The following is a 24267-nucleotide window of genomic DNA, read 5'->3' on the forward strand; positions in this document are numbered from 1 at the left end:
TGCCTCACATGCATATCCTACCATACATTAGAAACATCTCCTGTACTTTTAAATTATTATTCACGGGAGATGTTCCCAATGCACGGTGGATGTGCATGTGAGGCGCCCAAGTGCGAGGAGCAGATCTCGTCTCCCTGCGACCTCCCTGGGGAAGAGGCAGCCACATTAAAATTCTATTGATTAGCCAGCATCAAAAGGAAGGAAGGAAAAAATATTACAAGGGAGGACGTAGCCTTTCTTGCCCCAAAACGCAGGACATGTGTACACCTTACACTCCAACCAGCCCCTAATCTTAAGAACAAGAAAAAATATGTCAAAAAAGAAAAGCATATCAAATATTTATCAGACATACCTGAATTTGATTCAATTATGTTGAATCTCAAATTTTAACTTAGATTTCCTGATACCATTTACACCATGAGGCTATAGAAGGGAGTGATCCATCCTCAAATCTAACTGTATTAACCTTGGTGAAGGCGGGATTCAAACCCAAATCTCCAACCAGCCAAAGAGGAAAAATCAACACCACCACATGTCTAACTGTGAAATTCAGGCCTTCAATACATTGTTGTAGAAGAAAAAAAACACATTGTTGTAGCCCACCTCACTTCATCCAATTCAAGTGACATCACCTGATTTGGGAGTTTTTCAGGGGTTCGACCATATCTGAAAAAAACTTTTAACCAATCAATCGGTATCATAATAGTGGTAACTAATCAGGTTTTCATCAAAATCCACCCGGGGGGGGGTGTTGATTTGTCAATTCTATCTTATAGAAGTTGTCAAACTTAATACTGCAAAAAATTAATTGCAGAATCTAATGAACAATTGAAAATTAATGGGGCAAAGGTTTCAAAATAATAGACATGTAGTGTTGGATTTGAAATTGTTACGATCCATTTGTCCCATATTGATAGTATGGGATGCTAATGTGAGGTATCCCACATCGGTAGTATGGGATACTGTTGTGGGGTATATATGTGCTTGGTTCCCTCCCTCTAACAGCTAGCTTTTAGGGGTGAGTTCTCCTAAGACACATAACAGAAATGGACATGGAGATTCACGCTTTGCCCCAAAAAAAGCCTTCCATAACAGAGCACAATCCAGTAGAAACTCTAAAAGCAATGTCCAGGATCAAAACAAAATTTGCCGATGCCAACCATTTTCTACTCAAGAATTTTCAGAAATGCCTCAGATGAGGCTCATCAAAGGTAACAAGAAACTTATAAGATGCTAATTACACAGCTCTCAAATAAGTAAACATCTAGGGATGTGTTCTCATTGCTACAATGGAGAAAACCACTAGGTTTCGGTCCCAAGGGAAGGTAACTAATGTACAAGAGGTTCACAAACCAAACAGATGATTCGGACTAAAAGTCAAGAGTCCTGAAATGTGAAGCAGTAGCCTGTACGAGGAAAGAGCACATCCCAGAAATTGTAATCTCGAGCTTCTATCTCTGCAAGTGTAAATTTCATGATAAATTAGCATAGTAGAATAAGGGCCACTGCTTGGTGCAATGGTAAAATCTCAGACTGACAAGCATGACAAAATGGGTTCCAGTTCAAAAGCAGCTTCTTTGTGCAAAAAAATGCTGGAGGTTAAGGTCCCAGTTCACTCATCCTGAGACAACAGATCAGGACCAAAATTGGCTAATGGCCCATTTAGTAGAATTGAACTAACAGAAGTCACTATAAAACTAGGGTTAGGATCTTACATTTACAGGCTGTACAAACAACTATCGAAGTCAATGGGATCCCTGAAGCTTCTATCATCATCAAATATTAGAGCCTACCACTGCTTCTCGATTGAGAAGCTGGAAGAATCATACACCATGGTTTGTTGATGGTTCATCCTCGAGACCCTTGGTAAGCAAATCATAGTTGATTGATGCAAGCTGAGAGAGATTCTGATCACCAAATGTGAAAAATCAGTGGGAAAGATTAAACTGTGGAAGATTAAAATGAGAAAATAATGAAAAAGAAGGAATACCAGAACATGCACAAAATGCTGAGGAACCATGATGAATTATGAAACTGTTCAAAATAATATGGCCAGGAGGGATAAAAAATCATACAAGGATCTGCTAGATGAACTGAATCCAAGCTAGCAGCACGTAACTGTCTGGCATGGTGATGCAGTTGCAACATTATATTATGGAATCCACAGTAATGTAGAATTCACAGTTGGAATTTTCAGAATTGGCTTGCCCATGTTGCTGACTGAAAGTCATTTTTGAAGGGTCCTTGGATCAAAAAATTGGATGACTAGGATTAAAAATGTAAACTAATCACAACTAACTCCCAGTCATTCACTAATACATTGATTAGACAAGTTACCCACTTCTTCTTCTTAACAGAGAAAACATTATTTCTTGTGTATGAGAAAAACCTAATGTTCACTCTCAAACACAGATAATGAACCCTATCACATATGCCTCACAACTCCCATCATCCTGGGATTCAATTACCAGTCTAAGAGATAAAGCTTCACCTTCAAACATGATGGCAGTAGAAAACAAGGCCTTTACATTTAGATTCATCTCAAAAAAGGTGGAGTGAAAAACTGCACATTTAGATTTTAGTCATTTACAAGCCAGGGAAAAGTTTTTAGTTGAATTAATTCATGATAAACTTGTCTTCTACCTTCTTTGCTCATCCAATTTCCTACCAGAAATAAATGTTGTTAATAAATTAATATAAACTCTCTGAATTTGGCAAGGCTTCAAAACTTTCATAAACACGTATAGTTATCCAGCTAGCAAGGAATGATTGCACACTTCTCCTTGCTACCTGGAGTACATGCCTAGTTGACTACATTACCAGATAGGCAGATAGCGCATGAACTTAGTGTACTCTATCGCATTAATACTTCAGAATATGCAAAACGATATGTTTTAACAAATTATACTATAAAAAATTGTACATGTTTATCCAGGATTTTACATTTTAAGACATGGAGACTCATAGCCCCATTTCCCCATTTGTGTCCATGTCCATATCCGTGTTTAAGCAGCATAAGTCTCTTGAAAACTTGCTGCAGTTGCCTTTTCTTTCTCTTTATTAAATCATATTACTCAAATTCCTTGAGAAATTGTAATTTGTAACATTTATAATTATAGGTATTAAGCAGAAAATCACATGCATTCACATTTTCTTTTAGAGTTTAGACTATGATTTCCTCTCAAGTTGTTTCTCTTTCTAACTTTCCACTCCTTTAAACAGTAATAACCATCATGCTCTAGCCATCACCATCACTTCATTAGTTATCTACCTAAGTAGCTCATCCCTGATGCCATGATGCAGGAGCTGAAGAGGCAAAATTGGAATTTTATGAAATTTTATGTATTTCTGTATTTTTGGATAGTAGGGATATTTTTGTCATTTTGCAATTTTCTGTGGGATCCAATGATAGGGTTTAACTTGTCTAGTTATACTTTGCTTAAGTTTAAAATTTTAGAGTCATTGCATGAGTAGGATTAGAGTTATTGAGTCTTCTTTGAACTGAAATAGGATATGACAGTTTAATTTGAGTCCTACTAGGATTATCAAGTCTAACAGTTTGACTCCTACAATTATTATGAGTTTAGAGTCTATAAATATGTATGGTCGTTTTACACAAAGGAAATGAAATATATTGAGTTTTCTTCAGCTTATGCTAACTATGGTGAGTGATTCCCATGCCCTAGAGTGATTCTAAGCACCCTGTGAGTGATTCCAGGTATTTTCTCTCTTATTCCTTCAAGAAGCCATTACAGCCATCAACAACCATAAAATTCTGATCAAGAAAACCATTCAACATTCTCTAAGGACTAGAACTGAGCTGGTCCTACATCATGCCATCATCTCCATCCCTTCTTATTCAACAAAACGTTGCTCCAGTGTGTTAATGTTTTATAAAATAACCCTAATGTCTAATAAATTTTTGAAGGAGCCAAATTGGCTCTATATTTTTTAACTTTTTTTATAGATTCTATGTTTTTTAACTATTAATCTCTTACAGTCATCTACTAATAATATTTCTAAAGAAATTTCCATATATTATTACTTTAATACCAGGTTTATGTGAAACAATTGATAGATGACTACTTTAATATGAGCTGCAGGCAAAGCAACCAAAGCACTGACTTTACTAGGTCAATAAAACATACCTTAAATGAAAAATTACTAAATGAGTAATTCACTGATGAGCTAGGCTCGAACTCAGCAAGACCTCCACATTCATCTGCCTGTTTATCATTGTTAATGAGGCCCAAAATACAAGTTAAGCCAACAAAAAGCCCAAATAAAATAACAATATTTTCCAGAGCTCAGGGCATATAAAATAATCATATTCTTTTCTAAATTTCTTTTGCAAGGGTCAGATACCTGTTCATCTTGACCGTTGCTTAGGCAACTGCTGCTGCCACTTATACTGCCACAGTCACTAGAATCCTCAAATTCACTGGCAGCATAAACACAACCATCTGATGGATTCCAGGAGTACCGACTTGTGAAGTAGCTTGTATCAAGAGCACTTTCCGAAGCAGGGACAAATGCAGCCTATAATAACCATGGTAATTCAGATGACATGGTCAATCTCAGATACATGGTGTCAATGGCCAGAACATTACTGTGGTGAGAAATAAGACAAGCTGCATGTAGTGTCACCTTCTGCCTGGCAAGTGTGTCCCAGTTGATGTCTTTGAAGAACACATGTTGCTTCACCTGGACCATAATCTCCAATGCTATTGCTTAGTGATTCTACCCAAGAAAACAATAGATTCAACATCTAATAAACAAGATTACCTCTGATGCGCCTTTAGCTCCAAGTCTCTGACCAGGATCTTCTGTCAGTAATCTGGAAATGGAACAGAAATTAGCTTAAGGTTACCAAACTAGAAAATTTATTGACAAGGATTTGCACACCTAGATTAGTCATTTCAAAGTGTCAAAGCCCCAATTGGAGGCCGATCAGGTCATTGGGAGAGGTCAGTACACTTGTACTGGCTGACTGAACAAGTAACCAGCAGCTAACATAAAAAATAAAACCAAAATTAAAAAAAAAAAAGGCTGAAGCTTATTGCAACCAATTTGGCAGTTCAATGGGCTAGCTGACCAGGTAAAACAGTTCAACCAGTTGGCTCAAACTTACTAATTCTTAAGGGAGCCTTATTATTATGTTACTATTTCTGTTATATATTATGCTTTCTGTTTTAAGATAGTAAGAGTAGAATGGTCAGCATAGGTCTTTTTCACCAATTAGAGGCATTAATGCCTTTCCAAGTTACTTGAGTTGTGGCCCCTTGTACATTAGCAGCCTTATACTGTTTTTTATAAAATTTTCCTTTTATCCCAAGTGGTGTTCTTTGTTGTTGTTGTTATTTATTTGGGGTCTCTTATTACATAAGACCCTAGATGCCAATCCTGCTTTAATACTATGAGCAACATCCTCCTCAATTTCTCCATTGCTATAACTTGTTAAAGTCAAACAAAGGTAATGAATGAGGTCACATTGAGATATTTCTTGGTTTCAATCCTAAGGTACCTTGATTTTCACCCCTATTATTATTAAGTTTGCATTGCATATATCTGGCTTAATCCTACTTATTTTAAAGATCTTGTTTTGAAGGTATCCATCCAAAAATCTAATTTTGCATTTAATCCTTCTTTACTTTTATCAATTCATACTACATTATCAGAAAACAACATGCACCATAGAACCCTCTCTTTTAGAGGTCAATGCAATCACATTTTGTAAAATGCAGTGGAAACCCTTTTTCTTTGAATATAAAAGAAAAACCCAAGCATTGACATCTTGGCTAAAAAATCCAAAGCAAGCAAAGAAGGTAGTGCTAGAGAATACATGGTAAGGTCCTATGTCATATATATTTTGTCATTTGCCTTTATGTTGGCCTAGCCTTCCCTTTGGGATTGGGCACCTTATTTCCAATTATTTAATAGAAAAAGGAAAAGAAAAGAACAATGTAAATAAAAGATAGAATTTTAAGTTTCATAAGCTTTTCATAAGTTGTGCTATAATAATTCCAGGAAATTTTTCAAAAAAGCCAATGAAGCAAACTAATAAAATAGAAAGGCTATTACTGATTTTTTTTTTTTTTTTTTTTTTTGAGAAGAGGTAAAGTATTAATTCATTATAAAAGAAAGAAAAAAAGATCCATGTACAACCAGAGGCTATACAGTGAGAAATTACAAAAAACATTAGACCACTGTCCCATTTGTGATTACAAAAAGGTTTTCATACTGAAGGAGAGAATTAAGGGGAAACCGTCTCTGGATAGGTGTGTAGATGACCGGGATAACAGTTTCCCAACCATTTTCTGCCAGACTTCCTCCTCTTGACAACCTTTGCTTCAAAAGAGCCTTGAGTTTCTTTCCTGCCATATCAACCAGAAAACTGCTCCTCGGACCAATTGCCATAGAATTTTACCTTTCTTACCCAGACCATGGGTCCACCAGCCTTTTACAAAAGCTTCCACTGATGCAGGGCAGCAACTTTTGATGGCAAAAATGCTAAAGATTTTCACCCATGTTGAAGGGATGAGAGATCCATCATATGGATGGCCGAACCCTACAGGTAGGTTGGGCGAAATTTCAAAAATTTCTCTCTCCCATGTGGGAATCACATTCCCTATTTTAGAAAACTGCTTTTTCAATGATCAATCTTGAACCTAAACTAGACCAGATCTGAAACCAAAAGGGAGTGGAGGGTTATACCTGATACGAAGTAATAGTAACCTCCAATGAAGGTGTTCACGCCCAAGGATGAATCCAAAGACTGCTCCAGAGTGGAGATCGAACTGGTTATGGCGGCAATAGCAGGAGAGAGCAAGAGCAGAAGATAGAGGCAGTCCAACTGTTTGCTATCTTCTCTCTTGAATCAGTAGACTGAAGGATAAACTGGAGGTTCGCCCTGCTCCTCTATTTATAGCCTTAAAGAGAGGTTCTCCTAATCCCATTAGGAGTTTCCTAATCCAAATCTTGTATTTGGATCTAGACTCTCTTTAAGAGATAAGGATAATCCCTTATCTTATCTGCAGATAAAGATCAGCCCTCCTAATCTAATTAGGAGTTTCCTGATCCAAATCTTTATTTGGATCTGGACTCTTTGAGTGGATAGGGACAATCCCTTATCCTATCTACTGATCTAAATCCCAGAACTGCCCCTCTTTAATTAATCTCATTAAGCCAGTTCGAATTGGGCTTTAGGCCCATTAAGTCTATGTGCTCACTTAACCTCCAAACTGCTGCTCAGTTGGATATCCTTGTATTGCGTGGGACCCAAACATTGATCTACACATCAGCCACATGGTTTAGCCTAGCCTCTATTACAAGACCTGGCCGAATTCACTATAGGAGACAGTAAACCCCTGAGCCCATCACCATGAGCTCTTAATGGGCCCAACATTTACATTAAATGGTCCTTGGGTCAAGCCACCTTATAAAAACCCAAGGACTGTAGGTAGATGCAAGATTAGCCAATCAGGTATTACCCTAAATGGTTTTACACTTAACCTCTCAGCCCATAATGATCAAACACTGCCCGACAAGAGAGGACCTCTCCCTCGACTGTAAGGTACAGTGCTGCATTCTCTACTCACAGGGATCCCGGGATTTAATACCTTTTGCAAACATTTTGAAACCATAATATATATATATATATGTATATATCTATATAAATATATTTTGCAAAACAATTTTCAAGGTACAGTGCTGCAATGCTCCCAAGAAGCATTGCAGAAAAATACCAAGTCATCTACAAACTGTAACAAGGGAATCTCTAGTCTATTCTCTCCCACCATAAAACCCTCCAAAAACACCACCCAATATTGCTCTTAAAGTCAATTTCCCCAAAACTTCCATCACACAAAGAAATAGCAGGAGAGACAAGGGATTGCCTTGGCTTAAACCCCTTGAACTCCTGAAATGACCGCAAGCCATGCCATTAAGGCATTAACCAAAACCAAAAATGAAGGAGTTGTAACACACACCTTCATCCAATCCCTCCACATGGAACTGAAATTCATCCTCCACTTGGAACCAAAAGGCCATTACTGAATGTTGATCCTAGTCATCTGGGGTTTTGGGAGGGGTGGGGACCGGATACAGACCTAACCTTTAGTTAATGAAATAAATCCAAATAACATTATAGACATGAACATTATCGATAAAAAATGAAAAGCAAAACATTGTATTAGTATAAACCCATCCCATATCTTTCTGACACCCACTCTCCTTGACTATATTCCTCATTGCAAGACAAATGCAGCACAAAAGTTTATCTAAATCATCACCATCATCCAAGCCCTATCCCGACTATATGGGGTTGGCTACATGAATCCTGTTTTGCCATCCCGTTAAATTATAAGCATTTAAATCATTTCTTACCACTTCAAACCATGTCCTTTTTCGTCTACCCCTAGCCCTTCTAGTCCTTGCAACAGATCACTTCTTATGGGTGCAGCCAAAGGTCTTCTATGCATGTGACCAAACCATCTTAGTCTACTTTCTCTCATTTTATCACCTACTGGAGCTACTCCTAGGTTCCTTCGAATAACTTCATTTCTGAATCTATCCTTTCTAGTTTTTCCACTCGTCCATCTCAACATATGCATTCCTACCACACTCATTTTTTCAACGTGTTGTTTCTTGACTGCCCAACACTCTGCTCCATAGAGCATAGCTAGCCTTAGCGCCTTACAACTGTTTTATATAACAAAAATTTATCTGAATATAGCAATCAAATCAAAGACAATCATTTTCTTATAAGTAGCAATTAAGTAATGATATAACAAATTTCACATGTACTTATGTTCATCTCAAGAACAATTTGATTTTCAGTCAATGAACATTTTCTTGGATTGATGCACTCATTGGTTGAAACCATCTTATAAACACTATGATATTCAATCAGCTCAAAGAAAATAAATGAACAGGTTACAGCATATGAGTTAGAAAAAAGAACCAATCCAGAAAAAAATGGACTCTAGAAGTCCTTAGCATAAACAAAAAGCATTTGGTCGTTCTAAAATCTGGAATCTATTGCAAAAATACCTTGTTTGATTTTGTTAGGTACTGAGGAAGTTTAGGATTCCACACCCTTCTTTCACATGAACAGGAGAAAAGTAGGGTTCATTCTCTCTTTTTTATCTTAGTTAAGACAGAGGTCTACTAGGGCGTATCTACTGACTAGTAACAAACCAAATTAAACATATATGCAATATAGTTTTCCATACATGAGAATTATGATGGGTCATGTTAAGAAATGTGTGGTCAGGGTACTAGAGTCTTTTTATTACTGTGTTAAATAGAACAATATTATTTTTTGATAAATGTTAAATATAACAATATTGCAGATCTCTCCTTATTTTAATATTGCCATCATATGCTTATTAGGTCAGAACTGTCCTTTGCATTGTTTTAAGAAACATACAAATAGATCTGGCCACCAGGGGAAGAGTCTATCCTTTCTCTCCTCTCTTTTCTTCCATTCCTCTTCTCTTCTCCCTTTCTTTCTTTCTTTCTTTGCTTGTTACAGGTTGGATACCATTTACAGGTCAAAATTACACTTAAACCTTCATATGTCTTGTGCCTCAATTTGCAGACCTTACAAAACCATGTGTAAGCATCATGTTACATATACAACGGTATAGCTTTAATGCAGATTCATTTTACTTTTACCTCGCCTTGAGGTGTATGCTTTGTACCCTGAGAATTGAGACTATAGCCTTTTAGAATTATGATTACAAAAAACCAACAAGACAAAGCTGACTTTTAAATTTCATCTTAAAATGTGAACATGGTTTGAAGTTTTGATATATTTCTTTATAAATCAATTAAATATTTCCATTTCCATGGTACTGACATGAAATATTACTGAAAATGAAATACAACTGAGAATATTCTCCAATACTTTTTATTTATAAAAAAAAATCTCCAATACTTCAATATCTTTTATATTATTTTCAACAAGCTTTACTTCATTCGTTATTGTTGAGAGTTATGGTTGTGTAAAGAGATTCTTTTCTACTAGTTCTTATGTATGAGGTAATTAGGTCTTTCTACCTTTGTGATTTGTTTACCTTACAAGCTAATCGATTCAAGAGAAACCATTTTTCCTCTTTTTACCTGTTTATTGAGACTTCATGACAATTATATCAATATTAAAAGTTCAATTTATATGAACATAGATGTCATACAAATAATTTGTTTTAATAATATTCTTTTCTCTTTCATTATTTTTTCAAGTTTACCATTATAGATGAACCTTTCCATCTTATTTTCCTCTGTCCAATATTTTTAATTATATGTAATTTAGCTAAATATAATTGATCTTTTAATATTTGAACTCTAATATAAATGAGAAGTATAATGGCATAAGAAACATATACATATATAAATTAAAACATCTATTATTTGATCAAACATATAACCTGAACAGCAGATGGTTTTGTATACTACTTGATGATGTATAGTCACATAATAATTTTTTAAACCATCAAGGAAGAGAGCATATTGAAATGTTGAAATCATTTTAAAACCATACTTTTAGTCACTTTCTATTGATATAATTATTTAAAATAAAAGAGCACGTCCTTTTATCATTTCAAAAAATATCAACTGATAAAAAACTAGAAACCATAATTTCTAAATATTTTACAATAATTCAACCCAAAATCTCCAATTTTCCAATACAATTTAAGTGGTTGACATCTTCAACAGAAACCAACATCTTAAAACTTGCCTGTTAAACAATTTATGAGATGCCAGTTACTAGGGAATGAATTTATCAGGTTAGTTCACATACATTAATGATGCAAAATAGGATAAAAACATTTCATTCAGATTTGTACAAATTGTAGTGTCAATGTGCATCTTATGTGGAGTATCTCTATATGGACTGTAAGCAACCATACACAATTACTCATGTTAACCTTGGTACAAGGCATCTTATAACACATTTAAATAGTACAACAAGAAGAACAGATTGCATCTTACCTATCAATTAAATCTTGTGCTTCATGGCTTATTTCTTCAGGAACCCGGGGCCAAGGTATTTTACGATTGAGTATATTGTCGAAAATTGTCTAAAAGCAAACAGAGGAAATAAGAAAACGACCATCTTAAAGATGCAATTAAAAGCTTGTGCACTAAACCAGCAAAAAATAGTATAAAGAATCAAGTGCAACACATCTTGAAGATTCTACACCTACCCTATTTGAAGTAGGGTTTGGATAAATTTTTACATTTTTCTGTCAGTCAATTATTAATAATTTTTTTTTTTTGATGAATGAATATAATTTATTAAAACAGAAATATGAGGCAATACAGTAGACCCAAGAGGAGGCGCGAGTTGTTACCTCTTCTAACAAATTTTACATCAAACTAAAGCAGAATTGACCAGAATTAACCAGAACTAAAATTACAAAGCAGCCCAAAATAAATGTTCCCTTGAGGCCCCTTGCTTAGCTAACCCATCCGCTAAGGCATTTGCTGATCTTCCCACCCAATGAAAGGTAACAGCCATGCCTTTTGTGATCCAGTTGACTTTCCTTAGCATATCTCTATGCCGCCACATAGCTGAAGCTGGTCCTGTCAGCCATCCCACAACAATCTCAGAGTCCCCTTCAACTACCAAGTTCTGGACTCCTAACGCTTCCCACACATCACGAGCAGTCGGCAGGAACATGAATGGTTTTCCAACCACAGGATCCATAGAGTTGATCAGCCAGGCGGTAACCATAGAATTTTCAGAATGCCACTGCCTGTACTTTGGATCATCAGTGGCTGGCGGTTTTACTTCACCATTCAAATAGCCGAGTTTCCCTTTGCCGTCGATCACCAACCGCACGGACTGAGACCACAATACTTCTGTATTGATAATATGTTCATAAAGCATGTTGAGCATACAACTTAAATAAGAAAAGATAGGAGAGACAAACTCCTAGGATCTCTCTCAATTAGGGATTGATTAAATCTTTCCCTTAATCCTAGGATATGACTTTCCTAATTTTATTCAAATCTAATCTTTCCTAAATTTATTCAAATCTGTAATCAATCAAATCAAATCTTTCTAAATTTGCAGCAAATCATATCTTTCTTAATTTGCCGCAAATTATATCTTGTCGACATCCACGTACCATTCTTATGTAGCACGTTGATTTCTTCCTTTACTACATTTGTCCATTTAGGAACAAAGAAAAGCCTCTACAACATTCTTGAGGATGGGAACATTGCCAATGGAAGAGAGGAAAGCATGAAAGGAATGTAAGACATTTTCATAAGAAACATAATGTGAAAATGAGATGGCTGGTGGTACAAGATCTAACACCCTTCCTTTAGGCAATAGGAAGGTCCAAATAACTAACAGTGGAGGTATCAACAATAATAGGGTCAGAAACATCAATAGGGATAAGGGTACCTGGCTGAGGAGAACTTCCTCCGAAGAATTTGATGATATCGCTTGTACACTCTCAAACTTTGTCGATCCTTGCATCAACGAAGGAAGACATGTAAGAGAAGAGGAAGCTGAACCTGAATTGGTTTCTCCTCACCCTACTCTCCTCCAATCTCAAGAAAAGACACATCCATGGAGATATAGTAATTATGGGATACAAGATCAAAACACTTGTACCCCTTTTGAGAGGAGGGATTGACAAGGAAGACATAGGGAACAACTTTGGGATCAAGTTTACCATGAGTAGGAGATAGATCATGGACAAAACATTGACATCCAAACACATGCATAGGAATTGAGAAAAACAAAGCTTTAGGGAAGAGAAGTTGGTGCAAGGTCTGATACTCCAACTATCGAGAAGGCATCAGCAGCAAATAACGCAACATCCATCCAAAAATGCTTAGGGACAAGCATGTGCAAAAACAAGTCCCAAGCAACCTCAAGGAAATGATGATTTTTTCTTTTAGCAACCTTTCCCAGTTGAGGTGTCTTTACACAAGAGCTCCCATGAAGAGATCCACACGAAGCAAAAAACCTAGTAAGGTCACCATGAAAATACTCTTTTGCATTATCTAACTGGAATATTCGAATCTCTGTCTGAAATTGGGTGAAAATCATACATTGGAAATATCTTATAATTTTGGGTACTTTTATCTCTGGAAAGCATCATATAAATCCATGTGTATCAGTAGTCATCGATAAGTGTGATAAAATATTTGTAGCGGGTTTCAGATTAGAAGGTAGAGTAATAGGGCCCCATATATCAAAATAAACAACATGGAAAGGAAAATCTGATATTTTATTTCTTAATGGAAAAGAACTTCTACAATGCTTACTTAAATGGCATGTTTGACACTGTTCAACTACTGATACCGACTTAAAGAACTTTGGAAACAAAACCTTTAATGACTCAAAAGACATATGACCAAGGCGATTAAGACACAAATAAACACAACTTACAAATAACTTACTCAAGCACGTAGAAACCATCTACCATGTTCCCTCTACCAATCATCTTCCCAAAGGCCAAATCTTGAAACACACATGAATGGGGAAGAAAAGTTACTAAGCAATTTAAAAAACAAGTAGTGTTGCCAATAGATAACAAATAAGTTTTTTTTTTTTATCAGTAACAAAAAAAATCAATTCATTAAAGATGAAGGTAATTACAGCATTCCGGGAAGAGATAAAGATGCTTAACTCTCTCGAAAAGAACAAAAATAACAATTACAATAAGGCCCAAAACATTTACTTCCTTCCCACCCCCTGCTTTGCCAAAGTATCTGCAAAAGCATTTGCAGTCCTCTTCATACACTGAAATTGAACCTCGAACCCCCGAGTTAGCCACTTAGTCCCCTTCTCTCATTTGCATATTTCCAAAGTCCACTGTCCTTCTGTGTTGAGTGGGCCGATTTATGTTTAGTTTGTTTTCTTTTAAATTAAGAAGTTGTTGGGCCTTGGGCCCATTAGATTTTTATTTTTAAAAGAATTGTAAGTACTTAGTTTGAGTTGCCGCCCTACTAGGGGCATCTTTGTAATATCCTATATTTAAGTTAATTATAAATAGAATGAGGGGCTGGCGGCTAGGGTTATGAATCACTATCCTAGTCGACCTTCTCCTTTTCTTCCCTTTCCTCTGTCTATTGTTGAAACCCCCAACTTTCTCCTCTTCCTTTCACAAGAAGCTTGGCCGAATCAGCACATAAGGCTTTCTACTTGGTACCGGAGCAGGTTGAAGGTTCTTGAAGAGATTCACTCCTGCAGCCCTAGATCGGCCGACTACATGGAGATTTAAGAGGCTGATCGAAGCTCTTAGGTAAGCCCAGTTTTTGGATTTTCTTGATGGATCTGTATGACTTGTAGCTGGTCTAGGGTTTCTCATCAGAATCAGGAAAAACTGGAGAAAGGGGAAGAGTCCTGCTTTTGTTGGACTCTTCAATTTTGACCTAGGTAGTGGCGCCCTAATTTTTTAGGGTTCCTCTAGGTTTTTTGTAAGGGGCGATTCAAGTTCCATGTGGTTTGGAGGCTTCTAGAGAGGGTGGTTGCTTTTTCTCTCTCTTCTCCCATCCCACAGAAAAGAAATCTTTCGTGGGAAGAAAGTCCAGGACACCAAAGGAGTGTTGTTGGTTCCAGAAGGTATTTTGTTTGTTCTTGCTGCATTTTTTGGTTGTTTTCTGTACCTCTTTTGAGACACATGGAGGGACACAGAGTTGAATATAAGCCCGGGAATGAAATGCGACCAGTGGGAGGAGGTGCTGGAGACCCCTTCAGAGCTGGGACCATTACTACAGTTAGGTTGGATGGTATAAACTACTTGGAATGGTCCCAATCTGCAAAGATGGCCATTGGGGGCTGGTGGAAAATTGGGGTATATTACTGGTGAAGAGGTGAAACCCGAAACTAGCAACTCCCGGTGGGTGCAGGAAAGTTATATGGTAATGACATGGTTGTGTAATTCTATGTTGCCACATATAAGTAAAAATTTTTTATGGGCAAACACTGCTAAGGAGATATGGGATGGGGTTGCAGAAACCTATTCACAAAGGGAGAATGTTGCTAGGGCTTATCAACTGAGAAATCAAATTATTGCCACAAGGCAGGGAGATGGATCTATTGTAGCCTATTTTTCAGTCCTTAAGACCCTATGGCAAGAGATCGACCATCTAGAGACCTTTGCTTGGGAAACCACCAAGGATGCAGCTACCTATCAAAGGCATTTAGAGAAGTATAGGGTGTTCGAAATCCTTGCTGGCCTTAACCCTGAGTATGACATTGCACGACAACATCTTCTTTCTAGGGACAGTGTCACTCTCTCACAAGCATATACCTTTGTGTCAGGAGAGGAGTGTAGGAGGGATGTAATGATGAAAAATCTCAGTTCTGATTAGTCTACTATGGTAAATGCTGTGAAATCTAAACAAAATGGCAATGAAAACAAAAAGGAAGACAAAAGGAACTTAGTCTGTGACTACTGTAAGAAGCCTAAGCATACAAGAGACACTTGTTGGAAGCTTCACTCACATCTTGTGCCGACCAGATTGAAGAATAAGAAAGGAAATGTGCACATGGCAGTTACTGGTGATACTCCGGCCCCCCCTACTACAACTGCTTTGGAGTCCGTTGCAGCTGCTGTAGTAAGGGCCGAGCTTGAGAGGTTTGGGTTACTTCTAAATCAGGTGGAGCTCACTCTACCTCCTTTGCCCACACAGGTAGTTCACATGTCACTACAAACTATGTTTCTGCTTCAAGTAAGGAGAGATCTCCTTGGATTATAGACTCTGGAAAATAAGAGCATATGACCCATTGCTTCACTATTTTCTCCTCTTATCAGCTCTGTTCTGGCAGAGATAGGGTCTCCACAGCTGATGGATCCCATGTTCCTATTGCTGGGAAGGGATTTGTCAAGATTAATGATTCTATTTGCTTACCCCCTGTCCTCCATGTTCCTAGATTGAGCACTAATTTGTTATCTGTTAGTAGTTTGACTAAGAATCTGAACTGCTCAGTAATTTTTTCTCCTGGACGCTGTATTTTGCAGGATCTGGATTCAAAGAGGACGATTGGGAGTGGTTGTGAAGTGAATGGAATCTACCTCCTAGATGCTCCTCCTCTTCACCAAAGCCATCATGTTTGCAGAGACAGTGAGTCAAAATCTGTGGGTCAGATTATTCTTTGGCACAACCGTCTGGGTCATTTATCCTTTTCTTCTTTGAGTTGTTTGTGAGTCTGTCAAGTTTGAAGTGGGAGGGTTGTGAACTTGGAAAGCATTGTAGATACTCTTTTAAACCTAGTAATAAAAGATGTTCTTCTCCCTTTGATGTTATTCATTCGGATGTGTGGGGCCCTTATCATGTTCCCTCTATGGGTGGCTATCGCTATTTTCTCCTGTTTGTGGATCATTTCTCTCGATATTCCAGGATTTACCTGATGAAATCACGCGATGAAGTACCATCCTTTGTGAGGCAATTCCACTAGATGGTACTAACACAGTTTGGAACAAGAATGAAGCTGTTAAGATCCGACAATGCTAGGGAATATTTTGAGAGACATCTTGCCTCATATCTGTTGGAGTATGGTGTTGTCCATTAGAGCAGTTGCTCCTATAGTCCATAGCAGAATGGTGTTGCAGAGAGGAAGAACAGACACATCGTTGAGACGGCAAGAAGCATGATGATCACAGCCACAGTTCCGGTTCGTTTTTGGGGTGATGCAGTTGTCACGGCAGTATATCTGATTAACAGAGTGCCCTCTCGTGTACTCGGATTTAGGACCCCATTCAGCCTTCTTTTTCCTCAGGGGGAGATGTTTCATATTCCTCTAAGGGTGTTTGGATGTGTCTGCTTTGCGCATATTTTTTGCCCTTACCATTCGAAGCTTGATCCCAAGGCAAAGAAATGGGTTTTCCTTGGATATGCAGAGAATCAGAAAGGGTACCGCTGCTATTGTATCTCACAGTACTTATCCTACAGTACTTTCTCCTTCCTACCGTGCTTTTCTCTCTTCTCTTGATTCAGTGTCTATACCCAAGGATGTTAGTGAGGCTCTCTCCAAACTTGAGTGGAAGACAGCTATGCAGGAAGAGATGGAGGCTTTGATTAAGAATCAGACATGGGAGATTGTGGACCTACCAAAAGGCAAGGAGACAGTTGGATGCAGATGGGTTTACACAGTAAAGTATAAGACAAATGGAAGTATAGAGAGGTACAAGGTAAGACGTTGCAAAAGGGTACACACAGACCTATGGCATTGATTATCTAGAGACATTTGCACCAGTTGCAAAGATGACCTCTGTTCAGATACTCCTTTCTCTTGCTGCCTCATACTCTTGGCCCTTGCTTCAACTGGATGTAAAGAATGCTTTCCTAAATGGGGATCTGCAAGAAGAGGTGTATATGGATCTTCCAACTGGGTTTTATGATAATGCTGAAAAGGGAAAGGTATGCAAGCTGAAGAAGTCACTATATGGCTTGAAACAATCTCCTAGAGCATGGTTTGACAGATTCAGAAAGGCCCTGATTGTTTTTGGCTACACTCAAACTCAATCTGATCACACCTTGTTTGTGAAGCACAGGGGATCTTTGGTGTCAATCCTAATTGTTTATGTGGATGACATTGTTGTCACTGGGAATGATCTGTGTGAGATTGATAGTCTGAAGAGGAAACTGCATAAGGAATTTGAGATTAAGGATCTTGGAGAACTAAGATACTTCTTAGGCATCAAAGTTGCAAGATCGAAACATGGAATTTTTATCTCTCAAAGGAAGTATGTCTTGGACCTTCTCCAAGAGATAGGGAAGCTTCGAACAAAGGCAGCTAGCACCCCCATTTATCAGAATCATAGAATCAGTGCATCAGAAGGTGAACCAGTGAAGGACCTTGGGAGATACCAAAGACTTGTGGGTCGGCTACTATACTTGTGTATGACAAGACCGGACATCTCCTATGCAGAAAGTGTAGTGAGTCAATATATGCATGCTCCACAAGATCAGCACTGGAAGGCAGTTGACAGGATCCTTGCATATTTGAAGGGACATCCAGGCAGAGGCATATTGTTTACTGATCATGGACAACTGAAGCTAGAGACCTATACAGATGCGGATTGGGCAGGATGCCTTGATGACAGAAGATCAACTTCAGGAGTGTGCACCCTAGTTGGGGGTAACCTAGTCTCATGGAAGAGTAAAAAACAAACAGTTGTGGCAAGATCAAGTGCAGAAGCGGAATATAGGGCCATGGCACATGGAGTTTTAGAACTTCTCTGGATTCGTTCTCGGTTAGAAGAAATCGGTGTACAGGCAGAAGAACCTATGATGCTATACTGCGATAACCAGGTAGCAATCAATAATGTCCATAATTCAGTCCAGCATGACCGAACTAAGCACATTGAAGTAGATAGACATTTTATCAGAGAAAGGGTAACTTCTGGAGAAGTTTGTCTTCCATACATTTCTTCTGATCTGCAGCTTGCTGATGTTCTCACAAAAGGTGTTGCAAAGAATAAGCTAGAACATGATCTACGCAAGTTGGGAATGTGTGACATCTATTCCCAACTTGAGGGGGAGTGTTGAGTGGGCCGATTTATGTTTAGTTTGTTTTCTTTTAAATTAAGAAGTTGTTAGGCCTTGGGCCCCTTAGTTTTTTATTTTTAAAAGAATTGTAAGTACTTAGTTTGAGTTGCCGCCCTACTAGGGGCATCTTTGTAATATCCTATATTTAAGTTAATTATAAGTAGAATGAGGGGCTGGCAGCTAGGGTTATGAATCACTATCCTAGTCGACCTTCTTCTCCTTTTCTTCCCTTTCCTCTATCTATTGTTGAAACCCCCAACTTTCTCCTCTTCCTTTCACAAGAAGCTTGGCCAAATCAGCACATAAGGCTTTCTACTTTCTGTAACCAACTTTGAGTCTCCTTCAACAATTAGCTTTTGGATATTCAGCTCCTTTATCTTCTTTAGACCTTCCATTAAAGTACATACCTCAGCTCTGAGAGGATCACCACTCCCAATGGGGCCTGAATACAATGCAATCACCTTCCCATTCTCATCTCTAAACACCACCAGCACCAGAGGACCCTGGATTGGCCTCACTGCTGCCACCAAAATTTAATTTTATAAGCCCTAGGGCTGGTGGACACCACAGGGGACAGGCAACTGATGGAAAGGAGCAGAGTTTGCCACTTCCAACCAGCTATTCAGTAGCATATCTGTAGAGACATCAGCAAACAGGTCCAAGGACTTCAACCAACACACCACCCTAGCCATTCTTCTCTTTCTCTTTTCTCTTCTTCCATTCTTCTCTCCTGCATAACATGGTATCAGAGCGGGACTATCAGATCTAAAGGAGAAGTCGAGTGAACAGTTTTTTTCTTCTTCGCACCAGATTTCCAGATCTGCCGCCCTCATCTGCTGTTCGGCTGATTGAAGATCTCACACACTGAAGTAACTTTTCTCTCTCTTTCTCTTACCTTTTTTCTCTGGTCGTGTGCCAGGGCAGAACCTGTACTAGGTCTGCCGATTGGATGTGAGGTGATCAGCACCTCTTTCTTTTTTGTGGGGTCGACTGATCCCTGTGAAACTGTAGGTCGTGAGGACCTTTTTGTGTGCTGCAACAGCAGCTTTTATGGTGAACTGAGGGTCAGAAAGTGACCAATACCTCTTGTGTGCTGCAACAGGAACTTTTATGGTGAACTGAAGGTCAGAAAGTGACCAGTACTTGCTGTAACAGCAGTCCTGTTGATGTGTAGGCCAAGAGATGACCTGTATGCACTGTGGCAACACTTGTGTTGAGCTTGTAAGTCAAGGGATGACCTGTTAGTGCTGTAACAGCACCTGTGTTTTTACAAAAGGAGGTGTGTTTCTGAAGAAAAAAAAATTTCCGTTCCCCCTCAGTGTTGAATTTCTTTAAGGCTGTGTACCCCTTTTAAGAGTTGTTTTCGAATCTGAAATCATGAGTGGTGAAGATTCTGCTACATCCGGTGTTTCCTCAATGCTTAATGGAATGAGTGGGGGTGTGGATCTATCCTTCCCCATGGCTGTTATTCCTCTTGATGGTTTAAATTATTTAGAGTGGTCAAGAGGGATCAAACTGTACACCACTGCAAGGGGAAAGATAGGTTATATTAATGGGAGAATCAAAGAACCACATTCTGGGAGTGCTGAATATGACAAATGGAACCAGGAAAACAACATGGTCATGTCTTGGATTTTAGTTTCTATGCAACCTCAAATAAGAAGGAATTTTTTTTATCAATAAAAATCTTTCATTAATAACAGAGAGATTAAGATACAATAGCTAAAGATTGCATAGGAAATTGCAATCTCCAGCAATCAGTTACAATTCTGCCCAATACAATGAAGATCTATTTGCCCCTTGTTTTGCTAGGGTATCCGCTATTCCATTTGCATCCCTTTTAACCCAACCAAACTCAGAGTTGAACTTCCTTGCAAGTGTGTCAATTTCTCTGAAAATAAACTTGAGCTTCCAAGGTGCTGATGTGATGTTTTTGGCCCAAGAGATGACCAATAGAGAGTCTCCTTCAATTTCTAAGTCTGTTGTTCCTATCTGCTCAGCCATCTTTAGACCTTGAAGTAGGGCTAGAGATTCAGCCTGTATTGAGTCACCATAACCTATTGGTCCAGAGTAGAGTGCCACCACCACACCCAGATAATTTCTAAACACACCCCCTATGCCTGCCCTTCCAGGGTTGCCAAGAGAACTCCCATCGAAATTCAGTTTTAGTTTGTTCCGTGCTGGTGGCTTCCATTCCATGCTTACAAAAACTTTGGGTACATCTGTTTGTGCTATTTCAGCCCAATTCCTTAGTATCTCATTCATGGAGTAGTTTCTAAAAATCTCCATGGTCTTCACCCAATGTGCAGTTCTGATTTTTATGGCTTCAATAACTTCTTCCATTGTTTTGCTTTTTCCTTAAAAGATTCTTAGGTTTCTTTCCTCCCAAATAGTCCATACTGTAGCTGCTCTCGCTGCCTTCCATATACATTTTCCCCTTTTCTTCCGTTGATACAGGAAAAAGGGGCTGAATAGATTTACCACATCCTGTGGGGGAGCCCATCTGCATCCAAAGAGAGAACAAACAACATTCCAAATACCAGAAGCAAAAGAGCAGGATAATAGCAAGTGGGTTAGAGTTTCACCACATCCCAGACAAAGGACACACACATGAGGAGAGAGGCAATTGTTTGGCCTCCTTTTATATAGCACGTCACAAGTGTTTACCTTCCCTAGGAACACTTCCCAACAAAAAGCTTGTACTTTTGGAGGGATCGGTTTAGTCGAAATTTCTCTCACTAGGAAGTTCACCCCCATAGGGTTAATATGAGTGAGCAAACCAAAGAAAGATGCCAAGAAAATAAACCATCAGAAGTTGGGGACCACACTCTACAATCAGCTATAGATTGGTCCAAGTAGACCCCCTCAAGTGTTGAAATCAACAGCACTAGAGACTTACACTCATTTTCCCTCAACCCTCTTCTAAAGCCAAAATCCCAAGAGATCCCTGATTCTGAAAGCACACCAAACCTAGCAACATGTTTGTTTTTATAGTTTGATAAAGAGTAGAGGTTTGGGAAATTGAACATAAGAGGCACATCCCCAACCCAAAGGTCTTCCCAGAATAAAACTTTGTTGCCACAACCAACATCAAACCTGATAAATTGAAGAAAAGTTGGATATACCTCAAAGATTGCCTTCCAAGGAGAGGATGGAGCTGCATTGGGGGCTAATTTTGCATCCTAGCCGCAATCTACATCACTATGTAAGCTTTTAATGACCCTGTGCCACAACCTTTCTTTCTTACAAGGGAATCTCCATAGCCATTTCCCTAGGAGGGCCTTGTTTCTCTTTGTTAGGTTCCCTATACCTAATCCACACCGGTCCTTAGGGTAACAAACTTGCTCCCATTTCACTAAATGATCTTTCTTTTCTTCACCTAGCTCCCACAAAAAGTCCCTCATAATCTTCTCCAATTTCCTAGCTATTTTCATTGGTATCTTAAAGGTGGAAAGGAAGTAAGTGGGAAGGTTTGCAAGGGTTGATTTTATCAAGGTGATTCTTCCCCCCAAGGAAATATAAATTCTCTTCCACATTGCCAACTTCTTCATGAACCTCTCTACCACCAATTTCTAGAAGCTTTCAGCTTTCGGATTCCCACCCAAGCGCATTCCTAAGTATTCCAGAGGCCAATTTTTCACTTCACAACCTAGCAGATTTGCCATGGCTTGGATATCCCCCCCTTCAATGTTGATTCTGGCTACACAGCTTTTTCCCCAATTGACTTTCAATTTGGAGGCCTGCTGAAATTCATCCACCAATCTTTTCAAATTCCTTAAACTGGCTTCATCACAACTTTCATAGAAAATAATTATGTCATCAGAAAATTGCAAATGAGACACCACCACTTCTAATCTACCAATTCTCCAACCTTTAAACTGGTTTTCTTGATCAACTTTGGTGATTTGTCTACTCAAAACCTCAGGCACAAAGGTGAGTAAGAATGGAGATAAGGGGTCACCCTGTCTTAGTCCTCTTTTAGCCTGGAAGAAATCCTTTGCTACCCCATTCATCAGAATAGAAAAATGTGTTGAGCTAATACATTCTTTAATCCACATCCTCCATCTTTCGTCTAGCCCATCTTTTCCAATAAATTCAACAGGAAGGACCAATCCACCATATCATAAGCTTTTTCAAGGTCCAATTTACAAATCAAACCTTTGTCACCTTGTTTTCTCTTAGCTGCCACACACTCATTTGCCACTAAAATTTGATCCACAATTTATCTCCCCTCTACAAAAGCTCCTTGGTTCTGAGAGATAATATAGGGCAGTACAGTCTTCAACCTACCAGCCAGGACTTTAGCAGTGATTTTATACAAGCTACCCACAAGACTTATCGGTCTGTAATCCTTTGGGGTTTTGGCCTCCTTTTTTGGCACTAAAGCAACAAAAGTTGCATTTGCTCCAGGCGATAATTTCCCTTCTTGATAGAACTCCACAAATACATCCATTAATTCATCTTTCAAAATTTCCCAACAATCCTCAAATAAGAAGGAATTTCATGTGGGCTGAAACGGCAAATGAGATCTGGGAACAAGCATAATCAACATATTCGGAACTGTGACACTATGCAAAAATCTACCAGCTACAGGCAGAATCATCTACTTGTAAATAGGGGGAGAGGTGTCTATCTGTGTACTACTCAAACTTGACCTCTGTCTGGAAGGAGTTAGATCATTATCAGAGTGTAGACCGGAAGTGTGATGAAGATGCAAAACTGTGCAAAAAAACTCATCTCCCAACAGAGAGTGTTTGCTTTTGTTACATGGTTTGAACCCTACATATGAATCTATCAAAGTCCAGATCCTAGGTAGCAAGGATCTTCCATCAGTTCAGGAAGTTTATGCTCTTGTACAATCAAAAGAAAGCAGAAGGAATTTGATGAACAATTCTGGAGATGCAGTTGTGTTGGCAGCGAAAGGGAGTGTTACTACCGATTGGGGAAATACTTCTAAGGGGGATCTTTAGAAAAAGATGGATGACAATGACAAATTGTGGTGTACTCATTGCCAGATACCCCGACGCACCCGAGACACATGTTGGGATCTTCATGGGAAGCCGAAATGGGCTCAAGATCTGAATAAGAAGCAAGGTTCATATATGAATAAAAAGTCAGGACAGCAAGGTACAAGAAAACACATTATGGCAAACATGGCTACTCAAGAGAATCAGCCCCCCCATTTGCGTCAGATGGATGCTCCTCCCTCAACTTCATTTGCGTCTACATTAGGTAACTTTGCCACAGCTTTTCATGTTGCTTCTCATAACCCTGACACTCCCTGGATCATTGATTCTGGAGCGTCAAAACACATGACTGGTACGTCCTCTTACTTTCAAACCTATCACCTTCTTTCTGGAAGAGACAATGTGAGATTAGCTGATGGATCATACACTACCATAGCTGGTCAAGGAACCATTTCTCTCCCTCTCGGCCTTACCCTCTCTGATGTTTTACATGTTCCGAAATTTCCCATTAATTTGTTCTCTGTTAGTAGTATTACTAATTCCTTAAACTGCTCAGTGACCTTTTTCCCTTCTTACTGTGTGATCCAGGATCTGGCCTCGGGGAGGACGATTGGTAGAGGATGTATGGTTGATGGACTTTACATGCTGGAGAATAAGGTTGGTCTTCAAGTCACAAAGTCTAAGAGTCAGTCCTGTAAGAGTAAGCAGTGTAGAACTCATTTTCTTTCAAAAAATAATAAATCTGAATTTCCTTTTCACATTGTTCATTCTGATGTGT

The 24267-nt window shown here is 38.7% G+C and overlaps 1 protein-coding gene across 7 annotated transcripts in view; it reads right to left on the reverse strand.

The window, feature by feature from the left end:
* Window positions 1–1133: 1133 nt before the first annotated feature.
* Window positions 1134–24267, reverse strand: part of LOC104605420 (putative serine/threonine protein kinase IREH1) — a 96086-nt gene continuing 72952 nt past the window's right edge. For 2 of the 7 annotated variants that reach the window (XM_088900625.1, XM_010270224.3), the window contains 7 exons: window positions 10996–11084; window positions 4786–4837; window positions 4648–4704; window positions 4366–4539; window positions 4149–4226; window positions 1716–1907; window positions 1134–1457 (listed from right to left, as the gene is read on the reverse strand). In XM_088900625.1, coding sequence (XP_088756751.1) covers window positions 1824–1907; window positions 4149–4226; window positions 4366–4539; window positions 4648–4704; window positions 4786–4837; window positions 10996–11084 — 534 coding nt within the window. In that variant the 3' untranslated portion in view covers window positions 1134–1457; window positions 1716–1823. Of the gene's footprint in view, window positions 1458–1715; window positions 1908–2075; window positions 2221–4148; window positions 4227–4365; window positions 4540–4647; window positions 4705–4785; window positions 4838–10995; window positions 11085–13425; window positions 13487–24267 lie in introns of those variants that run through there. The other 5 variants (XM_088900628.1, XM_088900626.1, XM_010270273.3 and 2 more) reach the window with 4 other exon arrangements.

This window comes from Nelumbo nucifera, chromosome 3 (assembly GCF_055504915.1).
Source record: "Nelumbo nucifera cultivar China Antique chromosome 3, China Antique-T2T, whole genome shotgun sequence".
NCBI lineage: Eukaryota > Viridiplantae > Streptophyta > Magnoliopsida > Proteales > Nelumbonaceae > Nelumbo > Nelumbo nucifera.